A 13571-nucleotide genomic window follows, 5' to 3' on the forward strand; every position below is an offset into this window, starting at 1 on the left:
GAACCATCTGAAGTGCCTGCAGTGGATGACTGGGTCAGAAGAAGTGAATGGGTGTGGGATAGTGCTCAGAGAATCAAGGCTGACCGGAGGAGGCATACTCATTCGAACTACCAGCCAGGTCAGAATGTCTGGTTGCCCACTCGAGATCTGCGGTTACGGAAGCTCAGCCCATGGTATGTAGGCCCGTTTTATATCTTACGACAAATTAATCCAGGAACCTACAAGCAAGAGCTTCCTACTCATTACCGTATCTCTCCTTCTTTTCATGTTTCCCTGCATCCGCCTCCACTATTGAGGAGAAGGAACTCCCTCCACCACTTGAGATTGATGGAGCTCTGGCCTATCTGGTGAAGGAGATCCTGGATTCCAGGTGTCATGGGGGCCAGTTGCAATACCTGGTGGACTGGGAGGGCTATGATCTAGAGAAGAGATCATCTTAGACCCATCCTTAATTCAGGATTTCCACCAGGCACATCCCAATCGACCTGCACCCAGACCCAGGGGACAGCCACACAGAACACCGGGAGGTGTTTATAGGAGGGGGGATTCTGTAACATCTGCGCCCTCTATACATTCCTCACACCACCTGAGGGAGCCATCCCCTGAGTACTGACTACTGCTGGTTACTCTTGGTCACATTTGATTTAAAATATTTAGAAATGTCACTATTTTTTGTTGATTTACCAGATTCTTTCATACACGAGTCTGCTTATTATTTCACACAGCCGGTACATAATTTAAAATGAAATGGTCAGCATATCTTTGACTCTGGCCATGGGTTTAAACATCCAGAATACACAATTCTGCTTTACAGTTTTGCATAGTCCATTGAATTTTATTCAGAATTTATTTGTATATCACTTCACAATATAAATCGTTCACAACAACTTTACAAAGTTTATACATCCATTTAGAGTAACTATATTGAGTAAACAACATTCAGTAGTTTCTAAGAAGACAGTTGATTTGAATAATTCTGTTAAAATGCCACAAAAATGTCTGGCTTCTGACAATCGCCATCTCTTAACAAACAAGATTAAAGAAGTATCTTTGAAACTCCACAAAATATACCCTGACTTAAATTTTTTTTATAAAGTTTAATTCAATTTAAAAATGTATAGATTTATGCTGTAGCTTTTGCAAGCAGAAGCCATAGACAGTTCTTTTATTTACTTTGGCACTGTACTTATGTCCCTCTTCTGTTTTGTTTTTGTTTTGTTTGTTTTGTTTGTTTTTTTTTGGGGGGGGGGGGGGGGGTGAATTTGGGGGTGAAGCTATTTTAATTTTTCAGGCTTGTAAATTCCTTAATGTATTCCTGTAATGTTTATATCTCCCCCTAGCATTTGAAAAATGTTGTATTGTAATTGTATTGACTGTTAATGTTCTGTTTTTATAAAAAAATAAAAATAAATAAAAAAACATTCTTTTTTATAAATGAGAGCACAGTAGGACATCCACAAAATTACTTAATGCGACGGTGCGCGGACGGCTGAACTATACTTTGGCCTTAGTGGCGGCCCGGCCCAGCGCTCCTTAAACTTGCATTAAGCGATTATTGAAAAACGCTTTTGACCGCAGTCTCTGACCAAGTCCCAAAACACACTTGTAGCCAATCAGCAGCTTTCCAGCAGTGGAGAGAACTCAAGGAGCATAAAGGGCTCTAATCGGACACCGAGGTTGCTTTATTTCTTCTTAAATATGTAAGTAACGTTGATTTTGCTTTGTTTCACACAACTTTACCCGTGTTGGTTTTTGCTTGAATATACTTGTCATCTTCGCTTGTTGCCGCTATTATGCCTGGCATTGAAACTGTTTTTGAATGCACGATCCATTTTAGTTTCACTTTCACTTTCGAGATTCGGGATCACACCTAATGTTATACTATGGAACTGTACTTACCACACATTTTACAAGATTGGATGCTTGTCCGTGGTGATCTGTAAATCATTCGCCATGGTCCTCAGTCATATCACCTTACTCTGTTTATGTGGTAAGTGAAATTGTGTGTACTGTAATGTAACAGTCAACCTTTAGTAATCCTTATTTGTTTTCTGTGCCTTTCTGAATATGGATTCACGCCTAGGGCACACCCACACACGAAGGACATGATGAGCGTGCGCTACTGGAAAGTAAAATATGTAACGAATTTGTGGATACATTCATTTATAGTGGCAATATGTATACTGTGTCTGGAATTTAACTGAAAATCCAGTGATGCTTGTCAGATATAGGCCTACTCTAGGTCTCTGTTGTGCCACATCAAACACAAGCAGAACCATGCCAAACCACAATCCTGGTATATAGAAACATTTGAATGACTGAAGAGACATGAAATTATATTATTTTTGAGTGATGGAAAAAAAGGGTAGGCTACTCTGGTAGGCCTACCTTTAAGTTTCCTTTTAAGGCTTAATGTAATGAATAAATAATTAAACACAAATTTTAATATGGATATTTCCAAATATGTAAATCATATTAGTTTTGTTTTATCACAATTTAGTAAACATTGGGGTTATGTATATTATTTTATATAAATAATTTCTTAAATACATTCATTAAAAAAATTATATGATGCATAACAGGAATGACCATTGAGGTGTATTTGTTCTTTAAATGAACCACAGTCAAGATTTAACCAGTCATAATATGTAATTATTCCTACATCAGTTGGAATGAAAGGGGATTGCAATAGATTACGGATTATAAAAGCATCAGACAGAGCTAGATGTCTCAGCTAGAGGACTCAGCTCATGTACATCTCTGTGTTGTTGTCTCTGTGTCCAACGTTTACTGAACGTTTGCAGGAGTCCATGCTGGCTAGGCTCTGTAACCAATACACATGATATGATAAGAGATAAAAATAAATAATACACATTTGTTTAGCATTGACTACCTCTCTGAAGTTTAGTTGGGGAAGGTACAGGCAGGCATTTCCCAGGGTCCTCGGTAATTACACCCAGGTTTCTGTTCCATTGGTTCCAGTTGACTTCCTCCACACTGAAAGAAATAGGACACATGCTTCAATTATTGCTCATTGGTTTCACTCTGTGTTTGAAAGTTAACAGATCAATACAGGGTAAGTGTGCATGATAATATCATCTTTTCAAAATGTATTGCCCATTTTCAGATGGGAGACAAATGCAAACTTCAGATCTTGTGGTTTCGGGTGGAAGCCACCAGGGTCACCTGAAGCACCAGCGTCTATCAGGCTCCTGCCCCCTGCCTAGGTCCTTCTCTTGCCCAGAGCGCAGCTTTATCTTCAAACATTTGGGAAGAATCCACTCCATGTCCAAGGTGGTGATTGCACGCTGTGAATAACAATCATATTTATTGCCTGATTGAACAACTAAAATTGCAAGCCATTACATATCTTGCACAAACAGTTGCCCACTGAATCATTTTAAGTGAATACAGTGTATTAGACAGCTTTAACTTTGCCTATGATTTCACCTGTAGTTTCCAGATGTTGGCACTCTCTACGGACATCTCCTCCACTCTTTGACTCATCAGAGCGATCAGCATGTTCAGCAACAAAATGTAAGTCAACACTATATACAGAATTAGCAGCATATAGAAGACTTCTGTATACTGATAGCAATTGGTGAACTCCAGATCTCCCATGCCAATCGTAAACTTGAACAGCTCCAGAGTGGTGCGGTAGATGCTCTTGAATGGGTTGTTCTTACAATCTTTGCCAGAAATGTCCTGCTTAGATTGTCCTTTAGTAGAGTCATTACATTGTTTTTCAGAAATGTTTGTTCCTTGATCGTTGATAGACTTCTCTTCAAGCAGAGTTACCACGGCTGTTGAATCAAATCATTAACACACACTATCATTCAAATACTTGGGGTCAATAAGATTTCTTAATGTTTTTGACAGAAGTCTCTTATGCTTACCAAGGCTGCATTTTTTGGTCAAAACAGTAATATTGTGTCTCCACATTAACATGTTTTTTAAAATTAAATTAGATTAAAAAACAGTTGTGCTACTTAATATTTTTGTGGAAACCGTGATATTTTTCAGTATTCTTTAAAAATAGAAAGTTCAAAAGAACAGCATTTATTTGAAATGTTATAAGAGTCTTTACTATCAATTTTAATCAACTGAATGCATTGCTGAATACAAGTATTAATATCCTTCAGAAAATCTAAAAATCTACTGACCCCATACTTTAAACAGTAGTGTAATTGGGAAGTGTTTGTTGTGTTGTGATAAATATGAAATAAATTGTAATAAAAGAGTCAAGGACATTCATGAATGCATGCAATGGTACCTGTAGAGAACCCAATGAGGAAGACCATGTACACAACAAGGAATCGACGAATTTCCCCAAGAACCATCTGACAACAATTAAAGAGTGTGAATACAAACAAGTAAAAAAGGCTGAACTACACTACAATGAGGCATTAAATGTGTTGCAAAGCATCTTTCTACAGAGCTATGCAAACCATAATTTACTAACATTCTACAGGATAATAGATAAGAAAGACAATTATCCCTCACCTTTTGTATCATTACACTGTAGATTCCCATATTTTTGGACCCCCTGGAGAAGTAGAGTAAATTTACCCAGCTCAAGGCAAGACACAAAACTAGCCAGGCCACATACTGGTCCTGACTCAAGCAGTACAGTAGAGCACACGCCAGAAAGAGCACGGCCTGCAGAAAACTAATGCAACAAAATGCAAGAATAAACAATGTATGCATTTAATGATTACTGTTTCTTTAGGAAAAATTAGTCTGAGTAGTGGAATTTAACTGTGCGTTGTGTATATACAGTGATTTCAAAAACTTAAGCATATTAATCTGTATTAGGAAATTATTAATAGTCAAATAAAGCAAGAGACTCAAAGGACTCACAAAAGCTGATCGGTGTATCCGTCTATGAGCAGGGACTGAAATCCTGGACGCTTCCTAAACAAGTCTATCAACTTAAAAGAAAAGTTTAATATGATATATATTTTACATTGTTTTACATTGTAAAAAAAATGTACATGGAAATTACATATGAATTTGTTTTAAATGAACATACCCCTCTAATAAAGAAGTAAAGTGCTCCAATGGTAGTTATGATGTGTCCTGTCAGAAGCAGGTAGTCTTGGCTATTATTTTTATAACGAAATAGGGGCTTTAATGATTGAAAAGAAAAGAGTGGGGATGAGACATGGCATTAGCATGCACAAAGTATAGTTTCAATCAGACATTGAACTTGAATTAGTTGCAAGTATGCATATATCCCAGAGAAGTTGGTTTTATTTTGTCTGAGACAATGTAGACAGACATATTCGTGTCTAGGATGAAATGTGATGTAAAGCCAAACCCCTGCCCATCTCATGCCCTTTTTGTAGTCCCCACCTCTGGGCTGTATACCTACTTGGCTGTTGTTAAAGTCCTTCCCTGCTTCTCGGTGATAAGCTACTGCAGTGAAGATGAAAAGGTAGATAACATAAACGATAAAGTTGAACAAGAACATCCGTTTGGCAAATCTCTCCCACTTCTCTTCAATTAGCCGGCTGAAGGGCTCAATATTGAGCATCTCGAGGCGATTCTGAAATCAGATCAAATAACATGTTGCTATCAACTTCTTTAAAATTAAATGTTTTGCTTCAATGGAGTAGTAAAGTCTAATATAGGGGTGGGGCACGTTGATCCTGGAGGGCCACTATTCTGTAGAGTTTAACCCTAAAAAACCTTGGGAAAAAAATACAGAACTGCATCCTGAAGACCTTGATTAGCTGCTTCAGGTGTGTTTGATTAGGGTTGGAGCTAAACTCTACAGGGACACCGGCCCTCCGGGATCAACGTTCCCCACCCCTGGTCTAATATATAAATTTTTTATTCTAGAATTAATTAGTATCACATTAGCAGCATGTCATCTCACAGGAATCTCACTGCCATAAACAATTATCTCCAGCGCGGAGTTCTTGTCGTAGGTGTCGAGAGAAGCGAGGTCATACAGAGACGAGCACACTGGACCGTAGGCCCACTCCGTGAGCTTCCGTGACAGATGGTGGTGCCCCTTGAACTCCCGCTGCACGATGTGCTTTAACAGCTAGTTGACAAATGAAAATGAAATCTGTCAAATTACTATCATATATGTGTTATTTAGTCATTTGTCTTTGGCAATGCATTCATTTTATTAATCAGCCAAGTCAGTAACAGCATCAGCTAAAATATAGAACAAAAGTAATACAGTAAACAAATACATTGTGACAACTGTGACTTTAGGTTAAATAAAGTCATGATGATCACTGTAGACTACATGACTATGAATCAGCGTGATCATGCAGTCTGATTTAATGCAATGTGCTGAAGGGAAATAGCTTCTCAAATCACATGAGGACTAATCATCTACACAAAATCAGGAACATCCAAAAACAAAACAGAACTGGCATTTAAGAAATACACACTGCTTCAAACAAATCACTGCTTCAAATAAATACTGGTATTTTGTAAGACATAATGAAATTGTTTATATTCTTGAACATTAAAAAGTCAGTAGGCACCAGAAAAAAAGAAGGTTTACCCCCAGTTTTCCTGTTTTGGCCGCTAGTGTGAGTGGGGTGAGGCCTTCGTTATTTTCAATACCCTCCAGCTTGATCTTGGGGTGAAGGTGGTCAGTTTTGAATAAGATGCGATCATACATGGCAAGGGCAAACTCTGTGTTTTTAGGACTGTTATCAGCTATGGATATTAGTGCGTGAAGCACTGTGTTTCCATGAGAGTCCCTCTCCCTGACATCCACCGCCTGGTAAGGGTTGTTCATTAGGAAGTCCACAATGTCTGGCTGATTAGTGCAAGCGGCCAGCGACAAGGGCAACTCACCTGTACACAAAATTTGTAAACGATGCAGGTAAGCCTAGGTCCCCACAAAAATGGGTCAGTAACATTTGGAACATTAAGTAGAAATTGAAAAGGACGTGGATTTAAAATGCAGAATTTCTACTGTCTAAATTGTTATTAGAATTACGGGTCATTACACGAAGTTGGTGCCTTTTGAATATAAACAAATAATCAAACATAGGATTACGACAACAACAAATAAAAAACAACAGTGCTATGTATTCTTCAACTAAATACTATTTTAGATCAATTAAGAAGCATTTTTATAAGGGTAATATGGGAAATTTGAAGGCAAAATACAAAAATCTAATTTGTATTTTGTTCCAAGTATAATCTCATTGCTGAGCAATGTTTTTGTCATAAGCACATTATTTGTATAAAATATAAGTCATTTTATCATCGTCTCTTGATTTCATGTCAGCTCTGTTACCCTCACTAAAACATTTTGTAAAATAATGTTACATTCCATTGACATCACTTCCAGGAAGTTACATCATCTCTCAACCAGGATTCCAACAGTTAAAACACAAGCAAGTTTATCTCTATCTTCTATAATGTTCTATTTTTGATGATTTTTGTGACCTTGAATGACACAGAACAGCCTGATTCATAGCCCAGCCAATCCCAGCGCACCTCATCACAAGAATTCTGATCATCCACACCTGTTTCTCATTAAGTCATTCATCACCCATGTCACTTACCAGCTCGAATTGCCACCTCACTGCAGAATTCATCCCACCTTCCACGTGTCATTCCTCAAACCTCACCATCCTTCTGTTCCTGTTCCCACAGATCCCGATCAGACTGAGGAACCCCCCCTTCCGTTGATCCTGGATGACGGAACCACCTACAAGTTCAAGGAAATCCTGGACTCCCGACGCTGTGGTGGTATCTTGCAGTACTTGGTGGACTGGGAGGGGTATGGCCCAGAAGAACGTTCCTGGGTACCCAGAAATGTCATCCTTGATCCCAACCTCCTAGACACGTTTCATGCCACACATCCCGGACGCCCTGCACCCTGAAGATGAAGTCGACCACCACCACGTCGGGGTCCTCGGCCCTCAGGAGCGGGCCGTGGAGGGGAGGGTGCACCTCATCCCCAGAATTCTGATCACCCACAACTGTTTCTCATTAAGTCATTCATTATGAAATGGCTTTAATTTCACCATTTCGTACCTACCAGGATCCAAGAACGTCAAGGCAGATGCTTTGTCCTGTCTCCACGCTCCAGAAGATAACAATGACCAACCAGAGCCCATCTTACCTCAGCAGATGATCTTGAGCATTCACTGGTCACCCAACTCGGTACCCTCCTCCAATGTCTCCAATAACACTCCGCCGGGCTGCCCACCAGGATGACAGTATGTCACCAGAACCCAACGTACCCCTCTCATTCACTCAGTTCACACATCATTGGGCACTGGCCACCCAGGGGCCAATGCAACCCTCTTGCTGCTAAAAGACCACTTCTGGTGGCCCAACATGGCCCGAGATGTAAGAAGGTTCGTTCATGGATGTTCATACTGCGTCATCTCTAAGAGCCCTCGCCAATCTACCATCTGGCAAGCTCCACCCGCTGCCCGTTCCAAATCGTCCCTGGTCACACCTAGGAGTGGATTTCATCACTGACCTTCCACCCTCTGAAGGCAATACCTGCATATTGGTAATTATAGACCGTTTCTCTAAATCCTGTCGTCTTCTACCCCTCAAAGGACTTCCCACGGCTGTGGAGACAGCCAAGCTCCTGTTTAGCCACGTGTTTCAATATTATGGAATCCCAGAAGATATTGTGTCGGACCGTGAACCCCAATTCACCTCTTGGGTATGGAAAGCATTCTTCTCCCTCCTAGGTGTGTCAGTCAGTCTCTCCTCGGGATACCATCTGCAGTCGAACGGGCAGACGGAGAAAAAAATCCAGGAGATTGGTTGCTTCTTAGGAACCTTCTGTCATGGCCACCAGAACTCTTGGAACCAGTTCCTGGGCTGGGCCGAGTACGCTCAGAACTCCCTTCATCAACCAGCTACCGGGTTAACCCCATTCCAGTGTGTACTCGGTTTCCAGCCCCCTCTCTTCCCATGGTCTGGCGAACCATCTGACTTACCATCTGTCGATTACTGGTTCCGAGAGAGCGAGAGGGTCTGGGATGCAGCTCACCATCAGCTACAGAGAGCTTTACGCTACCGCGCAAAATGACAGCCGACCTTAGACTTTCCACAGCTCCTTCCTATCAACCGGGTCAAAAGGTTTGGCTGTCGACAAGAGACATCCGGATGCGCATGCCCTGTAGAAAGCTTAGTCCCAGATACATTGGCCCCTTCACCATCACGAAGCAGATCAATCCTGTCACTTACCAGCTCGAATTGCCACCTCACTACAGAATTCATCCCACCTTCCACGTGTCACTCCTCAAACCTCACCATCCTTCTGTTCCTGTTCCCACAGATCCCGATCAGACTGAGGAACCCCCCCTTCCGTTGATCCTGGATGACGGAACCACCTACAAGGTCAAGGAAATCCTGGACTCCCAACGCTGTGGTGGTATCTTGGAGTACTTGGTGGACTGGGAGGGGTATGGCCCAGAAGAACGTTCCTGGTGACCCAGAAATGGCATCCTTGATCCCAACCTCCTAGACACGTTTCATGCCACACATCCCGGACGCCCTGCACCCCGAGGATGAAGTCGACCGCCACGACGTCGGGGTCCTCGGCCCTCAGGAGCAGGCCGTGGAGGGGAGGGTACTGACACCGAACAGCCTGATTCACAGCCCAGCCATTCCCAGTGCACCTCATCCCCAGAATTCTGATCACCCACACCTGTTTCTCATTAAGTCATTCATTCACCCACTACATAAGCACTCACAGCATCTCACTCCAGTGTCCGGTCTCGTTGATACCTAGTGGACTCCTACCTGAAGCTATCGACATTTCCTAGCGATCTCCTGAAAGCGTTTACTCCTGTACTTACCTCCTGTGTTTCCTCCAGAGTGTTCTCCTCATCATTGTCCTCCTACATCTTCTGGTCCTCCCTGTCTCGGATATCGGCACTGGTTCTCACCCATCATCTGTAAAACAAGCCATTCTCATCACTCTCTACATCAAGACACCAAACTATCATTGCCCTCATTACTCACCTGATTCCTCCCGCTCATCCTGCTGTGTGTGCTCAAAAAAACCTGCTAACTATTATCTCTGTGTCTTGGTATACTTCCGTAACATTGACCTATTATCAAATTAGCTTGAAATCGTCAAACCTGTTAGTGTCTGCCCTGTTACTTTTCAGAGTAACAGGTTTTGACGTGGGTAACAGGGATGACATAGATTACATGTCACCTTAACCACACTGTTTTTAAAGGTTATGTGTAAAATGCTAACTTTTTTAAAGGTCCCCACTCACCCCAATCCTGCCATGTTAAATAAAGTCAGAGCATTTCAGCATCAAGATCTTGGTTTGGTGTCAGATGATCATAGGAAGACTGAGGCTGCATCCAAAATCGCATTTTCCTACAATATAGTAGTCAAAAAAACAGTAATGTGACAAAAGAAGTATGTCCGAATTCACAGTAAAGAGTAGGCAAAAAGTACCCTGATGACCTACTACTTCAGGCATGATTCTGAAGTGTGCATAAGATGGACACTTTTCCATCCCATGAGGCCACGGGAGAGGATTTATGAATGGCAGTGATGCGATGCAATTGACGCTGGTAAGTCATGTAACAATGATAACATGATGAATGAAGATTACAGTCATACTATATTGAACACACTCTTTTTGCAGTTGCAAAGTAATTACATGTTCAAAAAAGAGAGTATGCAATTTCGGACACAGCCCAAGATCTTAAACCAGATCAGTATATATATGAAGACAAACATATGGACACATGATCTAATTACAATACACATAAACATTAGATCTCTTAGAAAAGCAATATGCTTCACTAATACACCTATGCTAAGTGCTAAAAATATAATGCGATTTGAAAAGGTAAAACTTCACAATATTATGTAAACAAATATGTGCAGTGTATATCCTTTCATCCCTGTTACTCTGGTCAGTCCAGTAACTATGACGTCAATACTGTTGCTGACATTAATTTCTTAAAAATAGTAAAAGTTATATTTGATATGGCCTTCCAGATTTTTTTAATTGTAACTTCAACTGTATGTATTTTGGTCAAATTTTGGCCAAAATACATTTATTTTTTATTATTTTTACTTTTTATTATCGCTCTTGTAAAAATAGGATGCTCTTCTATTTGAATGACAAAAATAAGATTAAAAAAAAATTGCCTTTGCCTTTGAAAAACAGTCTTGGTGAAAAGAGAAAATAAACTAAACTAAACTAAAATACTGCTGCTATATGTAAAAACTCTTACACAGTCCTAATGAACAGTATATAGTAAGGATTGTGTCTGTAACAGGGATAAAAAAAAAAATAAAAAATCAAAATATGAGGTAGAAAAATAGTCATTAAACAAGAAATTATATAGCCTGAGATTGCATGATACAATTTCTTGTCCTTCTAAGGTGTCTTCATTTTATAGATATTTAAAAAATGTTGATTAAACTTGTTTTATATTTTTATCTTTCCAAGGCGAAAACGCACAGATTTCATGGAATGACCCTTATATTAATCTCACAAATGTTTAAACTTATTCTTAGACCTACCAAAATAGAAGCATGTTTTTTGATTGGGCTGAAAGAATTTCCCACAGGCCTTAGCATGGACATCAGCGCCTTTCTTAACCAGCATCTGTACAAATTTTGCACTTCTCCGTTCAATTGCAACATGGAGTGCTGTCTGACCTGTCTCAAAGAGATCAGTCAATAACATTGTAAAATGGATGGGTTGGACATGTTAAACATGATCAATATTCTGTTAATTTACAAAAAATAAATGTCTAATGTTAGCTAATATAAAACTAGAAATAAGAAGTATGCTAATAAAAACATTATGTAATATGAAGCCATGGCTCTGACCTTTGTAGAAACCGTCTGTGTAAGCAGCATTGACAAATTGTTTTAAATCTCCCAATTTCTCTGCAATTTCCAGCAGAAGTTTAATAGTGTCATTCTCGCCTTCTCTCAAATTTAAAAGTGCTTTCAGCAGGGCTGTCTTTCCATTGGACTTATCTAAAGACAATATAAAAAACAGTTTCATTATTTAATAAATATCTGTCATGAATTCACAGTACTCTTACTCGTATACTACACTGTAAAAAAAAAAAATTGTATTCCTTTCTCTGATAAATAAATGTTACTGACCCCAACCTTTTGAATGGTGTACACTGTAAAAAAAAAAAGAAAAAGTTTAGCCAACTTAAAATTTTAAAGCAACCAGCTTCAGCAGATTTTTTAGTTTTCTCAACTTGTTCAGTCAGTAACATTTATTTATCAGAGAAAGGAATACAATTATTCAGAAAGGACATCTTAAATTGATCAAAGTCATGGTTTTCACAGTTTGCACAGTGAGCACTAAATAAGCATATTAGAATGATTTCTCAAGGATTACTATGACTGTTAAAAATTCTGATTTGCCTGCATTTTTATCAAATAAATGCAGCCTTGGTGAACACAGCAAACTTCTTTCAAAAATCTTACCAACCCCAAACATTTGACCGGTAGTGTATTTGTTGTTGAATACAATTACATTGCGAGTCGGTGAGCCGTTTCATGTTTTTGTGCAGGTACTGATGTAAACCCTGCAGTTTAGACACATCGCCACTGGACACGGCATCAAACAGCCTCTTGAGGGTAAACCTCTCACTGTCCTGCTGAGCTGGTTCCTCTTTCACATTTCTGATTCCCCTGTGTGCAGAATGTATCTGATAAAGTAAGGATTTCTCACATGATCTTAATCATACACACCAGTGTGGTTTAAGGAGGCCCCTTACCTGTCAAAGTGTAGGTTAAATTTAATTCTGTGTGCAGGCTCCTCTGTCTCATCCAGGTAGTTAGAATCCATAGGCCTCTTGTCCTTTGAGGCACCTTTCTTCGTCTGTTTGGCCTTTGACCTTTCCTCCTCTGTCAGGTCATCCGTCTCCAGGAAGAATGTGGGGCTGCTGTCTCTTGATTTAGTCATAGTGTTGTCTTCTTAGTTATTCAGCAGAAATTAAAGCTGTAGTGGTATCGTTTACAGATACAGGACATTAGCTTTCTATTTCATACAATTTCAGATAAGCTCCAGGAAATGTGAGCCTGACAACAACTGCCGATTTTACGTTTACAAGAAAATGGGACTGTCTTACACTAATTAACTTTAAAATGCGGAATTGTGCATAATGATAATTCACTTAATGTTTTTCCTTTGTGACCAGTCAAATTGATTTTTGATGTAATGTAGTATAATTGCTGCTGTTGTAAGAGTAGAAGCTGCTTGAGTGTTATAATGGATCATCATCGCATTGTCTTCTCGTTTTAAACACCATTAAAACAGGAAGGGGTCACAAATTATCCAAATGGAAACTCTATATAAGTTGAAGGAAATGCAGAACTATGCTACTTTTATACTGTATATGGCTTTAGTTTGTGTATTTCATTACAAGAACTCTTCACAAAAAAAAATAAAACATAAAACAACTAGAATAATTAAGGAGATTTGATGATATGCAGTTCCGCCTGTGATTTTGTAAGAGAGAAATGTCCTTAGAAACAAGCTATACTAACACTCATCTCTGTTTTGACCCGGTTTCTAAGCATGCATGTGATCTATCTTGGGACATTTTACCCT

General features: G+C 39.7%; 1 protein-coding gene across 1 annotated transcript; it reads right to left on the bottom strand.

The window, feature by feature from the left end:
* Positions 1-2711: 2711 nt before the first annotated feature.
* On the bottom strand, positions 2712-12923 carry LOC306870747 (transient receptor potential cation channel subfamily V member 1-like; the record flags this gene model as incomplete). The annotated part of the gene is made up of 15 exons (XM_079418170.1): positions 2712-2824; positions 2894-2997; positions 3187-3308; positions 3451-3803; positions 4274-4340; positions 4504-4669; positions 4861-4931; positions 5033-5128; positions 5375-5548; positions 5882-6052; positions 6527-6825; positions 11510-11647; positions 11822-11974; positions 12492-12649; positions 12736-12923. The coding sequence occupies 15 exons, from the start codon at positions 12921-12923 to the stop codon at positions 2712-2714; spliced, it is 2373 nt and encodes a 790-aa protein (XP_079274296.1).
* Positions 12924-13571: the final 648 nt, after the last annotated feature.

The sequence above is a fragment of the Barbus barbus genome (genome assembly GCF_936440315.1).
Source record: "Barbus barbus genome assembly, chromosome: 6".
In the NCBI taxonomy this organism is placed as follows: Eukaryota; Metazoa; Chordata; class Actinopteri; order Cypriniformes; family Cyprinidae; genus Barbus; species Barbus barbus.